This window comes from Mustela nivalis (genome assembly GCF_964662115.1).
Source record: "Mustela nivalis genome assembly, chromosome: 13".
NCBI classification, from domain to species: domain Eukaryota; kingdom Metazoa; phylum Chordata; class Mammalia; order Carnivora; family Mustelidae; genus Mustela; species Mustela nivalis.
In genome coordinates this window covers 87,904,762-87,930,113 of record NC_139032.1, presented here as the reverse complement: position 1 = coordinate 87,930,113, position 25,352 = coordinate 87,904,762, and the positions used below count along the sequence as shown (strand labels likewise).

Below are 25,352 nucleotides of genomic sequence, written 5' to 3'. Positions count from 1 at the left end.
GGGTTAAAGCCTCTGCCTTCGGGCTCGGGTCATGATCCCAGGGTCCTGGGATCGAGCCCCACATCGAGCTCTCTACTCAGAGAGCCCCTCCTCTCTCTCTCTCTCTCTCTGCCTACCTCTCTGCCTACTTGTGATCTCTGTCTGTCAAAGGAATAAATAAAATCTTAAAAAAAAAAAAAAAAGATTGGACTCAGAAGGCTGTTGCAGCTACCCTGAAAGTACCCTATCACCTCTCCAGGCTTCTGCAGAGTCTGTTCCCTCTGCCCTGCACACTGTTCCCCTCACCAGGGCACCTCGTTCATTCCTACTCAGCTTTTACATTTCAGCTAAAAGGTCGCCTCACACAGGAGGCTGCCCTGACTTCCCATGCCAGTGTCGGGGCTCTTCCTTGTGTTTCATGGGCCCGGGATCCCCCCGCCCCCCATCACATGAGTCATGCAGAACAGAGACTACTTATTTCTCCAGGGCCAGGAAGGGAGTAGGGAACAGCAAGCAAGGAAGAGAAGGAGGGAGGGAACGAAGGCTATTTGGAGCCAGTCGTGACCCTGAGAGCAGTATTCAAGGCCTCCCCCAACAGCGGCCCCCTCCGTGGCCTGACTCCTGGGAGAACAAGCGGCTGTGCCTGTAGGCTGGGCTGGCCTTGCCCTCTCCGGTCGGCCCCACTCCCCGACCCCCTCCAGCTCGCAGCCGGTCCTCACCCAGCACGGAGAGCGTAAACCTCCTCTCGGCCCTTCCGGCCACGTTCTCGGCCACGCAGCTGTAGCGTCCGCTGTGGGCAGCCTGAGCCCCCTCCACGCGCAGCTTCTGACCGTGGTTCTGCAGCCGCAGGCCAGACTCGGCCGTCAGCGGCCGGCCGTCCCGTTCCCACGTCACCTTGGGCGGGGGCTTCCCGGTGGCGTGGCACTGAAGGGTGGCCTCCCCATCCTGCACCACAGAGACCTGCGTGTGGGGCTCCTGGGGGCCAGCGATCTGAGGGGGAACTAAGGAGAAAGCCCATGAGGGTGGGCCACCGCGGCCTCTGGGCACCAAGCCCTCCCCACGATCCAGGCCTGCCCCTACGCAGGCCTCTGCGCCACCGGCCACTTGCTGGCTGTGTGATCTTCAGGTGGCCTCACCGCTCGGGGCACCCATGTCCCATCTCTATAATGGGGTCACGGCAGTGCCCTTGACCCCTCCCCCGCACCCTGGGCATCAAGGGCCAGACGCTGTTAGGAGGACAAGGTCACACAGCGCAGCCTGACGAACGGTGAGGGCGCTCCCTCCTCAGAAACCAGGGCCTTCCTGGAGCCTAAACAGTCACTGGGACCATTTGGGGTGCAGCAGGATAGCACAGGTGGGAGGCTGAGCGGGGCGCTTTCCAGTTTTATTTTCTAGAACGATTTTTACAAGGCTGCGTACCTAATTTCATCCTTGCTGGACTAGAGAACGTAGGAGCGTCACCTACATTTTACATCGCTTTGTTTCCAAGGGTTTCAAGATACATTTGGTTTCTCTGGGCCAAGGGGGGCTGCTGGGATCCTGTCGCCCCTCTCTCGTGCCGCTCACGAGCGGCAGCAAGCTGGCCGGGAGGGGCCAGCCGGCGCCGAGGGCACGGGACATTGTCTTCATTGCCACAGTTCCTGCCCCGCCCCCCACCTGCTGGCCCCTTCCCCCCAGTTCAGGCTGTCCCTGCCCCGCTCACCATGAACCTCCAGCAGCTGATCCTGGCTGCTATTTCCCGCCACGTTGCTGCACTCACAGGTGTACGTGCCGTCCTGGGCCTGCTGGGCCTGTCCCAGGTACAGGAGCCGCCCCACAGCCGACACCTGCTCCAGGCTGTTCCCCTCCCCTGGCAGGGGCCGCCCTGGATGCAGAGAGAAAGAAGCCTCTGGTCCTTCCACCCAAAAGCTCACCCTCCCCTCCCCGGTCCTGGCCAACTCTTGCTCAGGCCTTCAGGTGTTCGCTTCCACGTTCCCCTCGACCAGGAAGTCCTCCCGGAGTGACAGAGCTGTTCCGGCACACCCTCTGAGCTCCCACAACCCCCAGGCTTCTCCTCAGTGCAGAGCTGCCTGCAGATCAGTGTCCCGTCTGAATTCCAGCCCAGCCTAGGCCTCCAGGGGGGCCGACCCTGCCTCACCCTCCCTGGGATCCTTAGGGGCTCCTTGGGGCCAGACACGTAGTCGGGCTCAATGAAGGCGACGGAAGGCTCCATCCGTCCAGCTGCAGCGAGGGGAGGGACAGCAAGCTGCTTCCCCTTAGCTTTTCTCTGTCCACGTTCTCTCCCCTGCTGGCTTGCCTTGCTGCGCCCAGGCGGATCCCTAGCCAGCTCTCTCCTCCAGCTCCAGACCCCTCCCCCTGCCTGCCCACTTGACCTCTCACAGGGTGTCTAACAGAGGCTTCCAAATTAACAAGCCCCAAACTCCAGGTCTGCCCCCAGACCTGCCCCCCAGTCTCTCCCTCTCGGTGATGATGACACCCCTTCTCCTGACTCTCAGACCAAAACCTCTAGTTACCCTGACTCCTCCTTCTTGCTTCCCATCCGAGCCGGCAGGAAATCTGCCAGCACTGCCCTCAAAACGCAGCCAGACTCTGGAGCCCTCTCACCCCGCCACGGCTACCCGCCTGCTCTAGGCGGTCAGGATCTCCCACCTGGAACCCTGCACCAGCACGGCCGGCAGGGTAGATTTGCTAGAGTCTACACAGGATTGTGTCACTTCTCCATCCAGAGCCTTCACAGCAGCCCCATCCCTCGCCAGGTAAAAGTCAAGATCGCTACAGTGGCCTCCCGCGCAGCCCCCGTCACTCTGGTGACCATCTCTGGTTACCTGTCTCTTGCTGACTTGGCTCCAGCCCCTTCCCTCTTTGCCTGTTCTTCAAACTTGCTAGGCCTATTCCTGCCCCAGGACCTTTGTACCTGCTCATACCTCTGCCTAAAATGTTTTTCCTTATAATACTCTCATGCTCATCCCTCCCTAACCTTCTTCAGTTTTGCTTGGCGAAGCACCCCTGGCCACCCAGCCTGATATTGCAAACATCTTCTCCCTCTTCTGCTTTTATTTTCCTCCACAGATCACACTTTCCATCAAAGTTATGCACTAACTCTCTGTTTATTATCTGACTACCCCAATCCACCACCCTATCTCCAATGCTCAGAAGGGGCCCTGGCACAAAGAGGCTCTCAGTAAATATCGGTTAAATGAATGAATCCCAAATATTTGTGGAGCTATTATCTTGTACCAGGTGCTGGCCTGGAACTCAGACAGTGCCCCACGGGACTCAGATTCCTGGGACAGCAGACACTGAAGGACTGAGATGGCTACATGACAGGTTAACACAGAGGGGCCGTGTCCAGGAGGCCCTGCCCTGGCCTGGGGTGGGGGCCGGGGAGGGCTTTCTGGAATGACCCATCCAACTCCCCCTGGCTGGGAAGCAGCTGGGGCCCCTGGCAGACTCGGGGACTGAGCAGACAGGGGCTGAAGGCAGCGTCTCTTCCCTAACTAGCATCCTTACCCCCCAGTGCCATAAGCCCCCCATCTCCAGCTCAGTTAATCTGGGGGTTGGGGCACCAAGCGAGGGCAAAGGGACACTGAGGGCAGGGCTGGGCGAGGGAAGCAATCCTACCGTCCTTCTTCCAAGTGATCTTGGGGAAAGGGATGCCCCGACAGTCACAGGACAGCCTGGTGGGTTGCCCCTCGGTCACGGTCAGGGTGCGGGGCTCCCTTGAGGGGAACGCAGGAGGCACTGAGGAAGAAGAGAAGAACAGGGAGAGATGTGGGTGAGTAGTGGGCTGGAAAGGGAGAGGGACGGACAGTGGAGAAAGCCTGTTTCCTGGAGCCACTGAGGCAGCATCCCCTCAGGGGGCCGGGGGAGGGAGCCCAGACCAGCCCCCGAGACCCTCACCCCAGACGTTCAGGTTGTAGTGCTTCTCCGAGCGGCCCGCCTGGTTCAGTGCCTCACAGGTGTAGCGGCCTGCGTCCCCCAACTCCGCTCGGCTCACCTGGCAAGAGCAAGAAGGACCCATCGGCGGGGGCAGCACAGAGATGGGGTTCCCCCTAGACAGACTGTGTGACCTTGGGCAGGTCACTTTACCTGACTGCATTCACCCCTCCCCCTCCTGGAACCCGGGGCGGTGACAGCACCTCTCCCCTCTACTGCACCTGACGCTTCCAGAAGCCACGGCTTGTGGTGGCCTGACGTGGGCCGGGCCCGTGGAATGGGTTCCCCAGCCCTGCCAGCCTCACCCCCATTTCATTTCCACGCCCGGCCCTGCTAAGGACGATGGGCACACGCTGGGCCAGCCCCTCTCCTGCCTTTAACCAGCTCCCGGCCTCTTTGGAGAGTCCCACGGGAGAGAGCAGAAGGGGAACTGGGGAACGAGGGGGGCAGGAGATCCTGACCTCAGAGGCCAGATCCTGACGGAGGGGGTGTGAGGAAGCCAGCCTGGGCGTTAGCAGGGGAGGGAGGGCACACGGTCCGGGCGGCGGAAACCAAATCGAGGTGCTCAGAGTTGGGACCGATCGCGTCTCACAAGGTGAAGGGGGTGATCACGTCCCCCCGCCCCAGCTGACATGGACCAGCTGTCCTAGGGGCCGGCTTTCATTTTAGAAGAATCCCAGCCACCCCAGGAGAAAGCTGGCAAGGCGCGTACAGGTGACGGACCTGAGGCCCGTGTGGTCAGGACATTGCCTAAGGTGGCACGGCCAGGAGGCAGTGGGGCTGAAATGCAACTCCAGGCTGACCCAGAGTCCCTGACTCTCACCCCCCCTTCCCTCGCTGGGCCAGGGGCCCGAGGAAGGGCTCTAACGCCCAAAGGCCCGGAGGCCTCTGAACAAGGAACAAAAACAGGTGGCAAGAGAAAGGCTCAGCTTTGTGGGGACTGTGGGAGGCCCTGCAGCGGCTTCTGACCAGGTCTGGAGGGTGTACCCCGGGCCCTGGGTCATACAGAGCTGAACTACCCTTGTCGGGGGCCCCCGCAGGCCCGCCGGCATCCCAAGAGGCCACCCACCTCCAACAGGGCCTTGTCTGCAGAGAGGTGGACGCCGGGCCGCGGCTCCAGGGGGCGGCCATCCTTCCTCCAGCTCAGCACGGGAGGGGGCACGGCTTGGCTCTGGCACTCCAGGGTCACGGACTCGTTGGCCACGACGGACACGTTCAGCTCTTCCCCGAGGATGCTTGGGGGCGCTATGGCGGGGGCGGGAGAGGAGGCTCAGGGGTGTGGGTGGAACCGGGGTCAACACCAGCGGGTGGGGAGTCCGTGTTAGGAGGGGGTCTCCGCCTTGAGCTGTTGGCCCCTTATCCTCCCCTCCAGGCCCTTCCCAGTCCTGCTCCAAGAGGAGGCCCCCAGATCTGAACAGTCTGGTGGTTCGTAGCAAGGTCAATATCCCGCGTGCGATTTTGTGCGTTAGCGACACGAGACGTCACCGCCGAGGGAAAGTGGGCAAAGGGGTCCCAGGATCTCTCTGTATTAATTCTTACAGCTGCATGTGAATTCACCTGTGAACTTACAATTATCTCAACATTTTTTTTTTAGAGCTACAACATCTTTATTTATTTAAGTTTTTTTGAAAAGCAGATCCCCGAGGCACCTTTTCCCCCAATGCAAAAATAATCAGAGAGGTGTGGCAGTTAGGAAGGCCGGGTCTGGGGTCAGAGCTCCTGGGCTGGAGTCCTGTGTCTACCACTCAGGCACTGTGTGAGGCCCTGTGTGAGGCCTCTCGGGGGGGGGCCTCGATTCCCTCATCTGTAAGATGGGACTAAAGAAAGTACCCACCTCACGGGGGCTCTGTGAGATTAAACATAGTGAGAACTTGGGCACCCAATCCCTGTTAACTCTCACTCCAGCAAAGGGAAAGAGCTAGAGTGGACGGCTTCCTCATCCCCTCATCACCCAAGGCTCTATGTTTCCCAGAGTTCTCAAACACTCGACAAACTCTCTGCAAAATCCCGTAAGAGGGATTGTTAAAACAGCAGTGACTGTAACTGTGTGGTTTGTGAGGGCAGCGAATCCCATGAGGCCCTCTAAAGCAGGGCTATCTTCACGCCATTTCACAGATGAGGAAAGGGAGGCGCTGGGGCGCCTGGGCGGCTCACTCGGTTAGGCATCCGACTCTTGATTTCAGCTCAGGTCATGATCTCAGGGTTGTGGGACCGAGCCCTGCATCAGGCTCTGCACTCAACAGGGGGTCTGCTTGTCCCTCTCCTTCTGCTCCTCCCCCTGCTCGCTCTCTATCTCTTAAATAAATAAATAAATAAAATCTTAAAATAAAAAAAGAAAGAAAGAAAGGGAGGCTCAGAGAAGCAGAGTGAGTAGCCCACGCTCACAGAGCTAGGAAGCGACAGAGGCAGGATTTGAACCCCACTTCCAAGACACTCATGAGCTCCAAACACGCACCCGACTGCCTTTCCAGAATGGAATTACCCCCTTTGACCTAGGACAGTGAGGACATCTGATTCCTGATGAGGCTCAGTGCTCTTCCTGCCACGTCCCCCTCTGCCTGCTCCCTGAACACGGACGGAGCTCCTGGCTGTGCGGTCGCCTGCCCGCCCGCCCACGATGGGGGAGCTCCCCTCCACCTGACCCCCAGTGAGGGCAGCCACAACCTCAGGCTGGCTGGTGCCTCCTACATCCAACAGCCCCTTGCTTTCCGGATGAGGTGGGGGTGCCCCCAGCCCCAGCTTCTTGAGCCACTGGCCTGGACCAGACAGCACCTGAGCCTGAGACTTACTGTGGACAAAGAGCACGACGTCCCTGCGGTCCTCGCCCACCGCACTCACGGCCACGCAGGAGTAGCTGCCAGAGTCCGAGGCCCAGGCACTGGCCAGGGTGAGGACCCGGCCCCCGGGGAAGACCTGCGACCCCAGAAGGAAGCCAACGTGAGCTTGGGAACCTCTGGGAGCAGCACTCACACCAGCCCCAGTGGGGTCCAGACCCCAGAGCTGCCCCAGGTGCCGGGGAACCTGGAACTGTGCCCAGACCTTGAGTCCGCTGCTGGCCGGTAAGCAAATGACATCAGTACCCTAGAAGAGTCCTCTAGCACAGGGCTACAGCTAGTGAGCCCCTGAAACGGGGCTGAACCCCAAGGATAAAATATACACACAATAGACTTCAAGAGCCAGGACACAAAGAAAGATGTAAAATATCTTGATAATTTCTATATTCGTCATATGATGAAGAGATTTTTGGATAGTTTGGGTTAACTAAAATATGTCATTGAAGTTGGTTTCACTTCTTTTTACTTATTTGAATGTGGCTACTGCAAAATTTAAAATTACATATATGGACGGCTCGGGGCGCCTGGGGAGCTCAGTGGTTCCGGCTCTTGGTTCTCTTGGTTCCGGCTCAGGTCATGATCTTGGGGTCATGGGATCGAGCCCCGCATCGGGCTCCGTGCTCAGCCAAGCAGTCTGCTTGAGACTTTCTCTCCCTCTGCCCCTCCTCCCCATGCATGCTGTCTCTCAAATAAACAAATCAATCTTTTTACAAGTTACATAGAGAGCTCGCGTTGGGGGCGTGCGTTGTTTCTGAAGACCACGAGGCTCTCGGCGCGCCTCCCTTCGGCAGCTCTGCTTCCTCCCTCGGGGGAACCATCCTTGGCGGCCCCTGCTTCTCCCTCACCTTGGAGCTCCCCGGGCCCGACTCTGCTCCTAGCGACCCAGTGAGGCACGAGGTAGGAGGGCGAGGGCTGCCCAGCCTGCTGACCTGGAGGCCTGAGGCCCCTGCAGTGGACACGGGGTTTCCATCCTTCAGCCACATCAGCGTGGGGCTGGGCGTTCCGGTGGCATCACAGGTCAGCCGGACCGGGGCGTTGAGCAGGACGGGGCCCGGCAGGCTGGGCGGCACCGTGATCCGTGGAGGCACTGCGGGGTGGGGGTGACACAAGGCACAGGGTGAGCCCCTGGCTGGGGCACCCCACGGGACACACAGCCACAAAGAACAGTGCAGGGACTGCCACTCCCAACATGGGTACATCACTCCATAGCTCTCAGGGTGCTCATCTCTTCCCTATAATACCACCATGAGGCTTCTACAGATGGGAAACAACCTTCTGCCCAAGGCTAACCAGCTAGAAAGGGACAGAAGTAGCACTTGAACTTGGGTCTTCTGGTCAGCACGAGGTGGTTATTACGGGGATGGCATGGGATAACCAGGTCGAGGATCCCTGGGCAGAACCGATGGAAGGATGACTGATGGGTGGATAGAGAGACAAGGGATAAATGGATGGATGGAAGGACGGACAGATGATGGGTGGATGGATGGATGGATGGATGGAAGGAAGGTTGAATGGATGGACGGACAGACTGACAGACAAATGGACGGAAGGACAGCTTTCAGGACAAGGACCCCTGCAGTCCCAGGGCAGCTCACCGTTGACCCGGAGCCCATACCGCAGCTCTGTGCTTCCTGCCACGTTGGTTGCCACACAGCGGTAGCTCCCAGCATCAGAAACTCGTGCCCGCTCAATGTGGAGAGCTCTGCCATCCGCCGACACCGTCACTCCCTTCCGGGCAGAGACGGGCTGGCGGCCCTTGAACCAGGAGGTATCTGGGGGAGAGAAGAGAGACGCAAGCGCTGCGACCAGCCCTTTAGACTGTGCCCGGATAACGAGCACCCACAGAAGGCTGCCGGGGCGGGCCACAGGGCAAGCCGGAGTTCTCCAGGGAGGAGGGCAGAGCTGTCTGGGACAGGACACGGGCAAGGGGGAAGTTCCACGGGATGGAGCCTGGGGCAGCCAGGAGCCAGGAGAGTCATAAGCCAGCCCGACGCCCTCACTCCTCTCCCTGCCAGGAAACCACGAGGGAGACCTTGAGAGGGAAACATGGTGCACCCCAAATCAGCGCCCTTGTAGGCCTGGGCCGATGGAGCCGCAGCTTCCTTACGTCCTGCCGGCGCCCACCCTGTCTCACACCCAGCCCCGAGCTCCTGGTCTTTCCCCAGCTGCCGTTCTAGAGAAGAGCCCCAGACAGACAACAGCTCAGACAGCTGGCCCAGGGCAGTCCTGTGCAGTTGCAAACTCTGAACAGAAGCCCCCGCACATTTGCTTCAGACACCAGTGCACGTGCTCTGGGCCCTGGCGGTGACCGGCGTATCGACATGGGAGAGAGCAAAATTGGGGAGATAGGGGGAAAGCCTCCTGAGTGCTTACGGTTCTGTCCACAGCCCAAGCGGAGCCTGGGGCACCAGCCAGCCTCATTGGATGGGGAGCTGGGCCCAGCTTGGGGATGGCTTTCAGCCCAGAGGAGGGGTCTTACCAGGAGGGGGCACTCCCGAAGCCAGACACTCCAAGGTTACTGAGGCATTTTCCAGCACTGCCTTGTTCAGCGGGCCCGGCTCAATGTTGGGGGGCACTAAGGGAGACAAGGAGAGCCCCATCTTTGGTGGATGTGGCCTCCGGGGAACTCCTCCCAGCCACCCCTGGTGTCCCTCCCTGGCCTTCCCAAAGGGTCTGGGCAATAAAAGCCCCAGATGGCTCATGTCCCCTGAGGCAGGAACCCTGCTCCTAAACCCGCACAAGAACAAAGACACTGGGCTACAATCTTTATGGCAGGGACCCGATGGGGACAGCCCCAGCGCCCAGCGCCGTGGGGACCGCCAACAGCCGGCTTGATGGAAATGGACACTTCCAGGGATTTGCCCACGCAGGAGGACATCAACGAACCCAAGAATGAGTAACACAAGCAAAGGTTAAGTCTGAAGGCAGACAAGGACATGCTGTTTTTTAAAATTCCTTTCCCCGCCCCCGACCCCCCAGGGCAGCCCCAGGGGCCCTCGCAGGATCACCCACCACCCAGCACCCTTGTCCTCACCCAACACCTTGAGAGCCACGTCCCTTTTGCTCTCGCCGGCCAGGCTAGTGGCGGCACAAGTGTAGAAGCCTTCATCGTTCAGGTCCACCTTCTCGATCTGCCGGCGGGGGAGGGATGAGAGAGTGTGGCGTGGGGACACGGAGCCCCACACTGGACGGTGGTCAGAGGGATGCCGGGACGTGGGGCGCAGCCGGGTGGCTGCAGACCCCAGGGGTGGGAGAAAGGAGTCATGGGGACAGTTCGGCTCTGGGGGTGGAGTTCTAGACGCTGCATTCGGATTCTGGGGGTGCTTCCTGTCTCCCCCAGATCCCTCGGGTACTGAAGCCATCTAGGACCCCGTCCCCTCCTCAGGCCCACCACCCAGCGCTCATCCTGCCCCCAGGCTACCAGGGCCCCCCTCAGGGTCACCAGGACCTCTAAAAAGTGACCCCTCCACCTGTGTCCTTGCCCCACCAGCCCTGGGGTCCTTGAACGTACCTGCAGTTTCCCCCCCGAGGCTGCCAGGGCCACCCCATCCTTCCACCAGCGGAGACTTGGGGTGGGCACCCCAGTCCCCACACACTGGAGGGTCACAGGCTGCAGGAAAGGGACTGTGATATTGTCGCCCCCAACGATGGTTGCCAGTGGGAGCTCTGGGCAGGGGGAGAGGCAGGGAGAGCCCAGGTCAGGATCAGGACGGGTGCAGTGAGCACCCAGACTTCCCCTCACTGCCCGGAGGTAGCGAACATCCTCACAGGGCCAGCCTCTGGCCTCTCTGTCCACTCAATTCAACAGACGCCTGGCTTGGGGGAGAGCACCAGACCAGGAGTCAGCAGAGCAGGTCTTCCCCTTTAAAATTCTCCTGCCCATCCACCCACTCATCCATGTGTGCCTCGAGCCTCTATTCTGCACCAGGGACTACAGTGCCACCTTCCCAGAGCTCCCAGAGCTGGGCAGGGGACATGGACAACACAACAGGCCATTTTATAACACAGCAGGTGGCACGTTAGGCAGGGCAGATCAGAACCACAGTGGGATCCGGGAGGGCTTCCTGGAGGAAGGGGTGTTTGAAGACAGACCTAAAGGAGAGGGGGGAAGCTAGGCCAGCAAAGAGGAAGAGGGAGACTACTCCAGGCGGAGGACAGACTTCTCTGCAGGCTTGGAGGTGAGAAAGCTGATGCATTTAAAGAATTGACTGAAGTTCAACGGGGTCCGCGGGAAGAGAGCGAGCGGAGAGGGCGGGCTGGGGAGGGGAGTGAGGGCCTGTGGACAGGACATGTGACACACAGGGAAGCGGCCGAGGCCTGCCTCTCACACCTGTGTCTCTTTGAGGAGCCGGAAAGCCATGTCTAGAGACGCCGCCTACAGAAGCCAGGCCCGGGCCCTCCCTCACCCGCCAGGCCGCCAAGGGCACGGATGTTTGCGGCCGTCCGGCCCCGCCCGCCCCCAGCATCTCAGGCGGCCCCCGCCCCCTCACCGTGCACCGACAGCTCCACTTCAGCCCCAGCGGTGCCCGCCTCGTTGGTGGCCTGGCAGGCGAAGAGGCCGGCGTGGCCCAGTTCCACGTGGCTGATGTGCAGCGTGGCCCCCTGTGAGGTCACCCGCACCCCAGGCAGCTCCTCAGCCGGGCGGCCGTTCTGCAGCCACCTGAGGGGGGTGGGGAGGGGAACGTGTCGCTCGGCCTGGGGCCGGGGAGGGCAGGGTGGGCAGGATCTCCCCGGCTCTGTGGCCTCCCTCATACCGCCTGGCAGGGGCTGCCTCCCATCCCCACCGACCCCGCAGCGTGCGGCCTCTGCCTGCCCGCACCCCAGCCCTGGCCTCCACCGCCCCATACGCACTGCAGAGTAGGCACGGGGGAGCCTGAGGCCTGACAGAGCAGTTCCAAGGGCTGTCCCACGAGGGCGGTCACCTGACCCGAGCCGTCAGCCACCAGGAGCTGTGGGGGCACTGGAGGGCAGGGCCCAGCATTGAGAGTTTGGGGCTGGGCAAACCCAGGTCCCCAGCGCCTTCCAAGCAAGACCCAGACCTCTCACCCTTCAAGGCCCCCAGGAGGCCTTCTGGGACCACGGGGTGAGTGGCCTTTCTGGTCTCCCCACAGGCTTAGCCTGCTCATTGAATGTCTGTCTCGCCACCAGACCGAGGCCTCAGGAGTCTCATCTGCCTTGTTCTCTGCTTTGTCTCCAATACCATGTGGGCCTGGCCCAGAGGCAACGCCTGAGAGACGTGGTTAAATGGAAGCAAACAGGCAAAGGCCCATCTCACCCGGGAACCAGAGCCCACACAGCCCAGCTCTGGGCCTCAGAGAGTCCAAAGTCTGGCCCGTTGACCACGAGCATCTGGGAGCAGAGTGGGGTCCCGTCCAAAGCAACCTTGCTCGGGATCCCTGAGCAGGAAGTATGATCCTGGGGCTCACCCCCCCCCTCGGGACCTCCAGCCCACGTCTGTGTGTCCGTCTGCCCCTAGCAATACGGGATGCTGGGCCTTCACCACCCCGCATCCCCCAGGGGCGGCAGGCCCCCCACACACAGTGGGTATAGAAGAGCGGTCCGCAGCCCGGGTGACTCGGGGGGGACAGTCTCCAGCGCACCTTGTACTTCCACGGAATACTGCAGCACGGCCTCCCCAGCGGGGCTGCTGGCCACGCAGCTGTAGGGGCCTCCGGACGCCTCCCCCAGGCGCTCCAGGCTCAGCACGCTGCCTCCCGCCTCCAGCCACGTCTCGTTGCTCTCTGCCACGGGCAGCCCCTCGCGGTGCCAGGAGAGGGTGGGGGGTGGGTGGCCTCTGGCCACACACTCCAGCGCCAAGGGCCTCCCAGCCACGGCCTTCACCACACGAGGCTCCCCTCCAGCACCCTCGATGGTGGGTGGGACTAGGGAAGAAGCAGGGGGCTGCTCAGGGACCAGAGGGGGACACCTGTCTGCTCTCCGCCCAGCAGGCCAGCGTAAGCCCCTTGCTGACTGACCTCCCATGGACCACCTGCTCCCCGGCCCCTGGCTGGAAGCGTTCTCTCCCTCCCTCTGCCCCGGGCCACATCCCTCCCCCAACACGGCTTGCCTCTTCTCTCCAACCCTGCCACCCTGCGAGCTCCCTGAGAGCAGAACAAGAGCACGTCTGTGCACGCCTCCGTGGCTGCACACAGTAGGTCTCTATTTCCGTGGAACTCAAAACCACGGGCACCCCAGGGCCCGAGACTAGCACCGTTGCTCCTTCAGGCCCCTTCCCTGGTCTAAGGAAGTGGATGCCGGGGGGCAGGCCAAGTCCAGAGGGTCTTTTGGGGCTCAGCCTTCAATGGCCATGGGCGCAGCCGGAAGGGGGACTTCTATCTTCCCCCTGGAGGGGTTGCAGAGACCACAGAGCCCTCACCAGGGGCCATGGGGACACGACTGCCTGGAATGAGACTCTACGTCTTGTTACAAGCCCCTTCGAAAATTGTAGGAAAATGCATTTCCAGGAGGTCCTCCGATCCTCAAGTGACAGTCCCCGAGACGGCAGCTGGGCGGGTCCTCAGCAGCTGCTGGTGAACCCCGCGCAGCCCAACTTCCCTTCGGGGTCCCCGTGGCCCGGCCCCCAAGCCCTCCACACCTTCAGGGGCCAGAGCTCCGGAGCTGGGTCCTCTCCAGGGGCCGGGATGATCGCATCAGCCTGCATTCTGGGTCTCAGACCCCATGCCTGCCCACTTACACTCAGTTCCCCTCACCCCCGCTCAGAGCCCAGCCCTCCCCAGATGGGTCTACACCCAGGTCAACAGCACAAGAGACACAGTCAGACCCCCTGTCCGCACACCGTGAACAGGTCGCATCACCTCCTAGCAAGTGACCCTCAGCCAGCCTCTCCTCCCCGCTACCCCCGGAACCCCCTGCGCTCCTGGATAAGTAAGTGTGAGACAGGGAGACAAGAGCCCAATGCCCTGAACCCTGATGAAATGAGCTGATGCTGTGAAAAGCCCCAGGGGCCCCAGCTCACAGTAAGTGATTAACGAGGAGTGGTTAATTATTCATTGAAGAGCAGTGAAAAGCTGTACCCCCAGTGGGAAACATGAATTCTCCGCTTGGCTCTGCCTGGGCCCCCCAGACAGGCCTTCCCTACTCTGGCCTCAGCATCCTGCCCATCTGGGTGAGGGAAGCTGGATAAACCCAGATTCTCCCTGGTAACTCCTTAGTCTCAGTAACCTGGGCCTCTGGCCACACCCCCCTCAGCAACTGTTGAAGACAGGCCCACCATAACCTAGAGTGCCCCACCCCCACCCCAGCTGACTGCTCCCTGCTGCAACCCCCCACCACTCACCGTAAACCTCCAGCCTGGAGCTCTTCTCTGTGACCCCCACAGGGTTGCTGGCCTGGCAGGTGTACGTGCCAGCATCTACAGCCCGGGCCCTCCCCAGCTGCAGCTGCCGGCCGCCCCTGGTGTAGACAGCCTCGGCGCTGAGCGGGAGGGAGGCCCCATCCTTGAACCAGCTGATGTTGGGAACAGGCACCCCTCGGGCCTCACACAAGAACCGTACTGGGTGGCCCTCCATGACGACCACCTCGCTTGTCTCGTTGGAGCCCCAGATGGTGGGAGGTGCTGAGAATGACATAGAGGGGTGCTGGTCACAGAGAGCCTCCCCAAGGCGGCTGGAGTCCCAGCCCCAGAGTGGTGATCCCATGCCCGTGGACCACAAACCCTACACACGTCACCAGCTCCTACCACAGGGTGTGGAATGCTTGGGGCACGGGGACAGTAGAGTGTCTGGGGACAGATGGGAACAGACCTCTTGGGACATGCTGATGTGGGACCCAGTCATCACAAGAGGTGTGGAGATGTTGGAGGAGCCCCGGCTCCGGCCTCGAGACCCACTCTGCTTCTAACTCACTGCGTGACCAGGCACAGGTCACTTCCCCTCTCCCCATCCATAAAATGACCGAAATCAGGGGTTCACCACAGGTGACACCCTCAGTGATGGAGGGGACATGCGGGCACAGCACAAACTAGCACTGGATCTCAGGAAGGAACAGCTCTGCCCTTCCTAAATTCCTTCCATCCTGATTACAACAAAGGGAAAGGCGAGGTTGGTAGAGGTGTACATAATCTTCTAGTACTTTCTAGAGCAGTGCTCTCTTGCTGCATTTGTTTTCAAGCCCCGGGCCCTCCCCTTTCCCAGGATCCAGGCAGGTGATTCTGGCCTCTACTCCTGCTGGGCAGAGAACCAGGCTAGGACTGCCCAGAGGCCCTGGCTTCCCACTTGGAGTGGAGACATCAAATATCCTTTGAAATAAGTGTGTTTCCATGTAAGACATTAGAAATGATCATCCCAAGCAGGGTCGGGAATAGGAAAGCTGCAAAGCTGCGGATGGGGACAGTGGGATTCAGGAGCCTGGGGCCAGATTCCCTGTCCCTCCCCACAGCCGTATTGGACCGGGGAGCTCCTCCTCCTGGGCCCCCGTCTCTGCCCCGTCCTGCCACCGTGCAGCGGGCAGCCGTGACGGGGGTGTCGGGCTCACCCTGCATTCTGAGCCGGAAGTCCTTGGCCTGCTGGCCGGCAGGGCTGAAGGCCACACACTGGTACCGTCCCTCGTCCCCCAGGTGACTGCTGGGGATTCTGAGAACCTGGCCATCCTCCTGGAGCTGGACGTGAGGGTCTCCTGGAAGGACAGGCCTGGAAGGGCGGGCATGAGAATGCCACGGGTTAGGGCGAGGCTGCACAGAGGGGAGCCTGCCTCCGGTGAAAAACGAGTCTGAAAGGTTCCAGTTGCTGGAAAGAGTGCCCGTCCACCGAGGAGGGCCTACAGAGGAATGTTATTCAGCCAGTGTAGGCCCAGGACGACTGGCTGAGAGCTCAGAGGATGGTTGGCATTGTTTAGCAATCTGCTATTTTTTGTTTTACCATTTTTTTGTGGTTGTTGTTTTCTTAAGATTTTATTTATTTATTTGACCGAGAGAGAGCACAAGCAGGCGGGGTGGCAGGCAGAGGCAGAGGGAGAAGCAGGCTCCCCGCTGAGCAGGGGGCCCTATGTGGGACTCGATATCCCAGGACCCCGGCGGGGATCATGACCTGAGCTGAAGGCAGACACTTAACCCACGGAGCCACCCAGGCGCCCCAAACGGTACATTGTTTTTTAGACATGATACTGTTGCACGTTCGGCAGACTGCCACAGAATGTCACGTGCATGCACACTAGGAAATGAAAAAATTCATTCGATTTGCTCTATCGCAGGATCTGCTCTCTTGCAGAGTCCTGGAGCTGAGGCCGCGGCATCTTCGAGATGTGCCTGTACCGCTCCCTGCTCCAGCACAGATGAGCCCTGAGAACTGCGTGCTAAATTAGGCACGCTGGGCCCAGAAGGACATGGACTCCATGACTGCAGGGAATTAATCTGAAATACAGGCACATCCATGGAGATAGTGAGACGACTAGTGATTGCCGGGGCTGATGGGTATGGAGTCCCCTTTTGGGGTGACAAAACGTTCTGGTACTAGAGAAAGGGGACCGATGTGAGCCCGCGGTGCGTGCACTAAATATTACGGAAGTGTGCGCTTTAGAATGGTTGATTTTATATTTTTGCAAATTTTACCTTAAAAAAAAAGTTAAAAACAAAAAGCAACACTGGCTAAGTAATGAGAAAATCCTGCGGTGGGGGGGGCGGGGAGGAGAGTCCCTGGGTAATGGCAGGCAGGGGCGGGAGGTGTCCCATGCTGCCCTCTGCTGCCTGGGTCCTGGGTGGCACGTGTGATGCCCGTCAGTCTTCCTCACTCGAGTTTGCCCTCCCCAAGGCCCCCCTCCACCCAGCCCCGGCCTGGGCACCACCCCCATACCATGCACCAGGAAGACCACTCACTGCCCGTCCTTGGTCCATTCCACCTGGGGTGCGGGGACCCCCGAGGTGCGGCACTCCAGCTCCACCTCTGCACCAGCCAGGCCCAGCACCTCCTGGGCAGCCCCGGCTCCAAGCACGGAAGGAGGAACTGGGTGTCAAGGGGTAGAGGGAAGAAAACTCCTCAAATCCTGCATAGGCAAAGGCCCTGTGGTAGGCCTTCGTCTGTGTGGATCCCCAGCTCGGTGCACCCTTCCCTCCCCATCCGTCCCTCACTCAAAGCTCCCTGGCTGGATCGGGACCCTGCTCTGAACTTTCTCAGCAGCCTGTATGGTTTTTTTGTAGCACGTAACACAACACTAATTACAGGGTTCAACATGTGATTGTCTAGTGTCTATCCTGAGAGCTCTGTGAGGACAGGGACAGGATCTGTCGTGGGCCCCTCTGTGTCCCTGACACTCAGCAGGCAAAGCCCCCCTCCTCCCCAGCCTCCATAAAAGGGTAGGGGCTCAGTCACTCACTGAGCACGAGGAGATCGAAGTCCCTCTGGGCGGTTCCTGCCTGGTTCTCCGCCCGACAGGAGTAGAGGCCGGAATCACCCTCCTGAATCCTGGGAAAGTGGAGGGCCCGGGACTTGTCCAGGAGATGGTGACTGCCTGTCTTGGGGATCTGGGCAGGAGAGGCCAGAGGGAGCTGGTGAGAAGGGTCTGGCCACTCCCTGACATCAGCAGTGAGAACCTGAGGCCCAGGGAGCTAGTCGGTGACTTGGAACTTGGGGTTTCTGATAACGGTGCCATGCCCCCTCCACCATGCAGCCCCCCAGGCTTCCTTGTAGGAGCGCAGGCCTCCACTGTCCAGTGCATTCCCCAAAACCCCTGTCACCTCCCCTTGCCACACGTGGCACATGCAAAAACCCATTCAGAAGGCCCATACCCTATCCAAATCCCACCCACAGCCCGCCTCCCCCCACCAACCTCCCAAGGACACCCACCGGCTGCCCATCCTTGAACCACGTGATCTCAGGGGCTGGAAAGCCATTCGCGTCACACTCCAAAGTCAAGGACTGCCCGGCCATGCCTGACACATTGGCCCTCCGCCCGTCCTCCCGGATGCTAGGGGGCACTTGGGAGCAAAGAGAAGCAGAGAAGCTGTCCCCACCCCGGAGGGTCACGGCTACCCAGATCCCATCTGGACCACTCTCCCTGGCCTGGACGGGCAGACTGCCCTTCCCCAGATTCTGGGGTCCCACCCCAGTTTCTGATCTGGCCACCAGGATCGACGTGGACCTGGGAGTGCCGCAGAGCCCACCCTGGGACCTGCACACCCCAGCTGTTCCCAGGCACTGTGCCACTTTCTCTGACATTCTGCTCTGCAAGGTGCTGGGCCCCCCAGACCCATCTGGTTCTCCTTCTAACCTGTTGCTGGGGTCACCTGGGAGGGACCCCGGAGTCGTCATCTCTGAAGGTGGGGCCTGGGTCTATCTTTGTACCAAACCTCCCAGGCCAGTCATCACAGTGCAAGCCAGGGCGGCTCAGAGCCCTGGGGAGCTGGCGCCGCCCTACCTGGGCATCCTGGGGCACCCCTGGCAAGTACATACAAGTCATGCCCTGCTCTGGGGTCCCGGCTTACCGTAGACCACCAGCTTGGCTCTCCTGGACGTGGAACCTGCCTCGTTGGTGGCCTGGCACTCATAGTCTCCGCTGTCAGCGGGAGAAACTGAGGCCAGAAATAGGGAGCCTTCCTCCAGCACCTCCAGGTCCGGCCGGCCACGCAGGGGCTCCAAGGATGGGCCCTTCCGCCACGTGATGTGTGGCTTGGGAGTCCCTGGCAGGGCACATGGAGTCATCAGCATGAGCGCTCCCCCCTCTGCACCCACATTCCCGCCCCCCTCCCTTGTGCAAACGTCACTGACCCTCCGGTGGTGACTCCAAGCGCCTCCTCGCCCCTAGCCTGGCAGGAGTACCTCCCACCCCGTGCTGCAGGTCCACTGGTCTCCCGGGGCTCTGAGGGCCACAGGCAAGGGGCCAGAGCCCTCTTCCCGGCTCCCTTCTCAAAGAGGTCCCATCATCTGGAATCATACCCCTGGCCCCGTGAGCTGGCCCACACTACTTTCTGCCAGTCAGCCCCAACTTTCTACTGAGCACAAGATGCTTTTACTTAGATTTCTTTTGCCTACCGCCTGTCTCCCAACAAGGGCCAGGATCTTCCCTCTGATTCCCTGACCCCACCCCGCAAGCCCAGGGCCCGGCCCACAGCAGGCGCGAACTGAATGCGCGAGCCCACTGAATGCGCGAGCCGGCCGTACTCAGCATCTGTCCAGTCTGTGCTGGAAAGGGGAGGCTCCGGTGCCGCTGGGCTGTTCGTCCCTCCACAGGCATGGGGCTTGGCACTGCCGGCCACCTCCCAGCCCCACTGTGAGTGCCACAACCACCCTGGACTCCCTTCTTGGACACAACTCACTGCCCAAGGTCCATCTCTGCCACCAGGCAGAGATGGCCTGGCACACGGAGGACTGGGAACACACGGCCACCCCCCTGGGGCCGGGCACACAGTGGGGTCCTCAGATTGGTGTTGGGAGATGACCCAGCCTCCCGAGGGCCACACACGCCCCCGCCCTATGGACCTACTGGACGACGTCAGGACAAAGCGCTTTGAGCGCCGGGCCCTCCCCGGCCCTCCTTCCTTCACTGGAGCCACATAGGAAGGGGACACTCCCCAAACGCCAGGGACAGCGCCCTCACACCTCCATCACCCCCCTCCCTCTTGGCCAACGCTGGTCATCGGGACCCACAGTGTGGGCGAAGCCACGTGGGCTAATGCCACGCCCCACCCCAGACACAAGCCCTCCGAATCGCTCCTCCAACCTCAGCCACGGGGAAGAAGGGGTGCGCCACCCCATTTGGGCCAGTTTCTGATCTAGGGTGGCCAGCAGGACGTGGCACACCCCGGGCATCCCAGGTGTCGCCTCCTTCCGGAGGGTCCCCAGGCCCTCCACCCCCCACCCTGGCCACTGTGCCTCCCGTTCTGGGACTCTGCCCACCGCCAGGAGGGGAGGGGGCCTGTCACCCACTCTGTGCCCACCCGTGAGCCTGCTGGAACCTCCTGCCACAGGGGCCTTGCTCCCCACAGCGGGCACACACAGGTGAGCACACACACGGCACATGTACACCACGCCACCTGCATAAACACCAGTCCACACACACGCTGCAGCCCCCAGGCCACACGTGCCACAACATGTGCTCACACATATGTACACACCAGACACACACAAGCCCCCCTCACACACATACACCACACACATCACAACATATACATATGCATACATACCCGCCACATGCGCAACATACACACGCAACACACACAAACGCACACCACACCACACGCATAAACACCACATGCCACCAACACATACACATATATACACACCAGACACACATACACCTCACACACCACACACACCCCACACCTCACACACACACACACTCTACCGCACACACACCACACACATATACACCACACATCACACGCACAAACACACACACTCCACAACACACAATGCTCCCCCCAGCTCCTCAGCTCTTCTGGAGCGGCCGACCCCACCCCCATCCTCCCGCCATGCCAGGTCCCAGGACTTCAGAGCTGCTCTCCTGGAGGGACACTGAGTTTTGAACCCTGGAACTTGTTTTTAAAAATGCAAAACATCTAACCCGTCAATGAGCTCTAACCACAGAGCTGCCCCGTAGCTCTGCCCGGGGAAGATTCCAGGGGACTCCGAACTGTCGGTGACAATCACTCACCTCACCTCCCCGCTCCTGTTTCACGGGGGCCTAGAGAGGAGCAGTGGTGTGGCCCACATCCCCAGCCAGGCAGCGGCCGGGCTCCCGGCCTTCCCGTCCCGCCCCCCAAGGAGCAGGCGGGTGCTGTCACCCCCCGCGGGTACCAGGGCTTCTGCATTCCGAGCACTGGGCACAGCACCTTCTCCTTAGCCCTCTGAGCCCAAGGTGGCACGGCTGGTGAGTGCCAGCGCCCAACCCTGCCCACCAGGCAGCGACCGGCTTGAAAGGGAGAAGGCCAAGGGCACCTGGGGGGCAGGTGCTGTTTATCAGAGAGGGCTTGGGTTATGCTGATTCAGCTGATGTCAGGCCCAGAGGACGAGCCGCTGACTGACCAGAGAGGATGAGGGGCACGAGGGGCAGAAGGGCCACTGGCTGGGTCCTCCACCCCCACGGATCGGCGGCTTGCTGTTCCCAGAGACAGACACAAGGTGGCGCCCTGGCTGAGAGTGGGCTGTCCGGCCTCCAGGTGGGCGGGTCTCAGAGAGGAGTCCTGGAGGTTCCCGAGCTGCTCCCACCCAGCCCTGCCTCCTACCTAACCCTCCCTGGGGCCTGTTCCAGGGACTTCCCTGGGCTCCAGGCGCCAGAAGTGACGCAGGGACTAGAACCAGATCTCCTGACTCCTTCTAGACTTCTTGCAAGCAGCCTCGGACCCAGATCCCCATCCAACACATCCCCCTGAGCCTCTACAGTGTGCCAGGCACAGTGCCGGGTCCCAAAACTCCTGCTGTTCCCCCGACCCCTCCCAGCTGTCCTGGGGGGGGGTCTGGAATGGCCCCACTGTACAGATGAGAAAATAGAGGCTCCGTCAAAAGGTACGAACTGCCTCATGGTATCTGGCCTAGAGGGGCCAAAGCGGGGCTCAGCATGGGATGGCTGACCACAGAGGTGGCTATCTTGGCCCCACAACTGTGCTGCTGCTCCCAAGGGGCCCCCAAAGGGCTAGTCTTCCCCGAGCCACGTGAATCCATCCTCTGCAGCGGCCTCCGAACCCCAATCCCAAGACCCTTGGGCCGTCCTTGCCTGGGCTGTAGCAGTCCCTAGAGGAGCTGGGACTTAAGGGGTCCTTTGGGCAGGGTCAAACCTGCAACCACATATCGTGAGTCACCTCCTGGCTGAGTGACCTCTGACAACTTGCTTACACCCTCTGGGCCTAGATGGCCCCTAGTCAAAAGAAAAAAAAAAAGCCAATGCGAATACCCACCCTACAAAGTTGTCAATAGGATAAAAGTCCTGGCACAGTGCGGGGCTGAAAGTTTGGACCCCCTAACCCTCTGTAACCCATGGGTACTGCCCCCAAGGTGTGACCCAGGGCGCTGACATGGAAGGGGTGCTCCTTCCCAGCCCAACCCCCCGGGGCCCAGCCTCACCTCGGGCTGGGCACGGCAGGCTGGCGTTCTCTCCGGCCGCTCTCTCCAGCAGGCCGCTGCTCTCATCGGCCTCCCAGTGCGGCGGCTCTGCGGAGAGCCGGCGTGACCCTACTTACCCCGGGGCCGGTGGAGAGGGCGTCCCATCCACAACCCAGCCCGGCATAAGGCCCTCAGCTTCCTGGCCGCTGGTGCAGACCTGCCTCCCACCAGGTGGCCCATGGGTGGCCCATGGAGAAGCCGCTAGGGTCCCCCAAGACTCTAGGGCTTGGAAGGTGGAGCCTGGCATCGCCCTGCCCTCCGTGCCCCTCCAGCTGCCACTCCCCGGCTTAATTTCAAAATAGTGAGGGGCTCCTAGGTGGTTCGGTTGTTGGAGCGTCTGACTCTTGAACTCAGCGCACGTTGTGAACTCAGGATCGTGGGATCGAGCCCCGCACCAGGCTGTGCACCCGGCATGAGTCTGCTGCTCCCGCCCCCTCTGCTCCTCACACCTCCCTCTCTTAAATAAATAGAATCTTTGTTTATTTTTTAAAAGATTTTATTTATTTGAGAGAGAGAGAGAGAGAGAGAGAGAGAGCAGGCGTGCACATACGCAGAGGAAAGGGCAGAGGGAAAGGGAGAAGCAGACTCCCCTTGGAGCAGGGAGCCCAATGCAGGATCCGATCCCAGAACCTGAGATCAAGACCTGAGCCGAAGGCAGACGCTCCACCGACAGAGCCACCCAGGCGCCCCATCAATAAAACCACTGATCCAGACCGCTCGGGCTCCAGGCACCTCCCACACTTTCTCTCACTGACTCCTCGCATATAATCAGGCCCATTTTCCAAGGGAGAAAACCCAGGACCACAGAGTGGGAATAACCGGCCTACAGTTCTCCAGCTGCAAAGTGGAAGAAGCCGAACCTTGGCCCTGGCACCTTCTGTCCACACCAGTGGACACGGTACCCACGAGCCTCCCTCGCGAGGGACAGCGCTGCCGCCTCGGGGCACTGGAGGCTGGGAGGAAGGCAGGGGTCACGCATCTCAGAAGCCCTGGCTGCTGTGGGGAGGAGGTAGGAGCAGTGAGTTCCGGGGCTCAGGGGACACTCACCCAGCACCCGGAGCTCCAGCTCCCAGGCATCCAGGCCGGCGCTGTTGGAGGCCTCACAGCGGTACACCCCGGCGTCAGAGGTCCGGATGGCGGAGAAGTGGACGGAGCCCGCGGGCCCCCCACCCTGCAGGGTCACCCCGTCCTTGGACCAGTTCAGCCGCGGCTCTGGGCTGCCCTCAGCCACACAGTTCAGGTCCAGAATCTCTCCTGCCAGCACCTTCAGGACCCGCGGGCCCAGCTGCACCTGAGGGGGCACTGATACGGCCCCGGGGAGGGGCGTCAGGTCGTGGAGCCCCCAGGTGGGGGTCACAGAGCCCAGACCCCCAAGGAGGGCCTGCCTGCCCTCCCTTCTGGGTATCATCAACCAGCAGAAATCATCCCGGGGCTTGGTCTAAGGCTGACCATTCCTCATTCTGTCAGGAAAGGACAGCAGGACTCCCCATGTGGACCCCCCAAAGTGAACAGTCTGGCCTTTCACCTGAACACATGTTTTCTCATCACAAAATCACTCCTCCGTGCTCCGCGGCTCCCCCCCCCCCACCTCCCCCAACCCCCTCCCAGCCCTTCCCACCTCTCCCCGCCCCCCTACGCCCTCCCTCCCCCGGGCTGGGGAAGATGTAGGTGCTCACTTCTACCACATTCACATCTCCTCCGTCGCATTTGGTCTTTCCTACAGGAAGGTGATACCATGCCCATTTGGCAGATGGAAAAAACTGAGGCTCAGAAGGGCTGTGTGATTAACCAGAGCCGCCCACCCCTTCAGCTGATAGGAGCTGGAGCCTGCCTGGCTCTGGGGGACCAGGCCCCCCTGGGTCTCTATGTCCAGGAGCAGGAGGATGTACACACCCCGCCCACCCCCACGCCTGCCGAAAACAATAGCAGCTTCCTCTGTGCTGCACGCCCCCTTATGACAACCATGGGATGGGCATTACTATGGGCCCCCTTCACGAAGGAGGAAACCAAGGCTCAGAGAGGCCTAGGGGCCAACCAAGGTCACACAGCCCAGTGGTGGTAGAGGCAGGATTCAAATCCAGTCCTCCCAGCTCTGAGGCCCTACATGTCACCCAGCCCCCCCGCTGCCATGTCGCTCGGATGTTCATGCAAACCCACAGCAAACCTTTGAGCCCTCGCCCTCTCTGAGCCTCGACGCTTCCACCTGGGAAATGGGATGCCAGCTTAGATCAGGGGACAAATTTTCTTGAAAGGGCAAGAGAATAAATCTTTCACACGGGCCAGATGGTCTGTCTCTCAGCTACTCAACTAGCCATTGTGGCACCAAAGCACCCCCCCCAGACCACACGTCCACAAGTGTGTCAGGCCATGCCCCAAGAGGGCTGGTTTTATGGACACTGAAACCTGAACCTTGTGTGATTTTCACGCGTCACACAGTATTATCTGGGGTTTTCTTTTTCCCAATCACTTAAAAATGCGGACGGCGTTCTTCACTGGTGGGCCACGTGAAAACAGGAAATGGGGCAGATGGGGCCCAAGGACCGGAGTTGGCTGACCCCGTCTTCAGTCATTCCTGGGGCTTTTGGAGATGACAAGCTCCCTGGCTCTTTTTGGTGGAGCGACTCCGTGGCTAGTCTCTGTAGATGGGACCTGGACACCCACGGACATGTCCACTGCTGGGGTCCCAGCCGAGCCAGGAACCGGAACCCCCTCCTGTCTTCTAAGCCCCCACCGACCTAGGCCTGCCCTGGACCCTGCCCTCTGTTCTCAGGGCATCCCGAGCATGAGCACAGGAGTAGGGAGCAAGGGAAGGAAAGAGACAGGGCTGGAGGAAGGCAGGATGCAGGGGAGGGGAGGAAGCCCCGGAGGGCTCCCAGGAAGAGGTGACAGGGCCCAGCCTGCAGAGAGGGAAGAGCACGGAGAAGGCCTGAGAAAGACAGAGGGAAAGGCGGGGCCACGGGTGAAACCCAGGAGACCAGCAGAACCCTACCTTGCACCTCGAGGTCGTAGCGCTGAGAGGCAGACCCGGCAGGGTTGCTGGCCGTGCATCTGTAGAGGCCGCTGTCACTGACCTGGGCCTGGGCCAGACGCAGGGAGCCTGATGGGAGGAGGCGATGCCTGCCGGAGTGAGGGGCACTGGTGAGTCCACAACCAACCCCATCCCCGTGGGAAGGACCTCCAGACCCAACTTGGAACAAGCCACCTACCCCTGGAAGCCTGCCAGGACTGAGGCTGTGTCTACCCCCAAGCTTCAGTCTCCCCCCACCCCCCACCTGCCTCTACTTCCAGGCCAGGGCCAGGTCCCACCCCAACTGGTCTAAGACCTAATGAGTACTGGACTAGGAATCCACAGCTTGGGGCCTGGTCCATAGTCCGAACTTTCCTCACTGAGTAAATCAAGTCCCTTTCCCTCTTGGGGCCTCCATTTCCTTATCTGCAAAATGGGCACGCCAGGAAGGCCTGCGTCTCGGGCTGGTGAGCAGATTCCATGTGGGTTCAGCCCAGGGCCTGGCACAGGGTCACCAGTAACTCCCCCTCTTCTACTGCACGCCCTGCC

General features: G+C 60.8%; 1 protein-coding gene across 1 annotated transcript in view; it reads right to left on the bottom strand.

Annotated features, from left to right (window-relative positions):
* Positions 1–25,352, bottom strand: part of HMCN2 (hemicentin 2) — a 140,463-nt gene that overhangs the window by 53,979 nt on the left and 61,132 nt on the right. The window contains exons 23-45 of the mRNA XM_082695922.1: positions 24,786–24,913; positions 22,844–23,098; positions 21,758–21,844; positions 18,184–18,378; positions 17,546–17,676; positions 17,076–17,223; positions 16,579–16,705; positions 15,243–15,397; positions 14,047–14,325; positions 12,350–12,631; positions 11,601–11,709; positions 11,240–11,409; positions 10,261–10,415; positions 9,784–9,880; positions 9,229–9,324; positions 8,345–8,521; positions 7,679–7,836; positions 6,705–6,828; positions 4,985–5,160; positions 3,880–3,976; positions 3,601–3,720; positions 1,682–1,843; positions 699–980 (exon numbers count right to left, since the gene is read on the bottom strand). Coding sequence (XP_082552048.1) covers positions 699–980; positions 1,682–1,843; positions 3,601–3,720; positions 3,880–3,976; positions 4,985–5,160; positions 6,705–6,828; positions 7,679–7,836; positions 8,345–8,521; positions 9,229–9,324; positions 9,784–9,880; positions 10,261–10,415; positions 11,240–11,409; positions 11,601–11,709; positions 12,350–12,631; positions 14,047–14,325; positions 15,243–15,397; positions 16,579–16,705; positions 17,076–17,223; positions 17,546–17,676; positions 18,184–18,378; positions 21,758–21,844; positions 22,844–23,098; positions 24,786–24,913 — 3,710 coding nt within the window. The remainder of the gene's footprint in view (positions 1–698; positions 981–1,681; positions 1,844–3,600; positions 3,721–3,879; positions 3,977–4,984; positions 5,161–6,704; positions 6,829–7,678; positions 7,837–8,344; positions 8,522–9,228; positions 9,325–9,783; positions 9,881–10,260; positions 10,416–11,239; positions 11,410–11,600; positions 11,710–12,349; positions 12,632–14,046; positions 14,326–15,242; positions 15,398–16,578; positions 16,706–17,075; positions 17,224–17,545; positions 17,677–18,183; positions 18,379–21,757; positions 21,845–22,843; positions 23,099–24,785; positions 24,914–25,352) is intronic.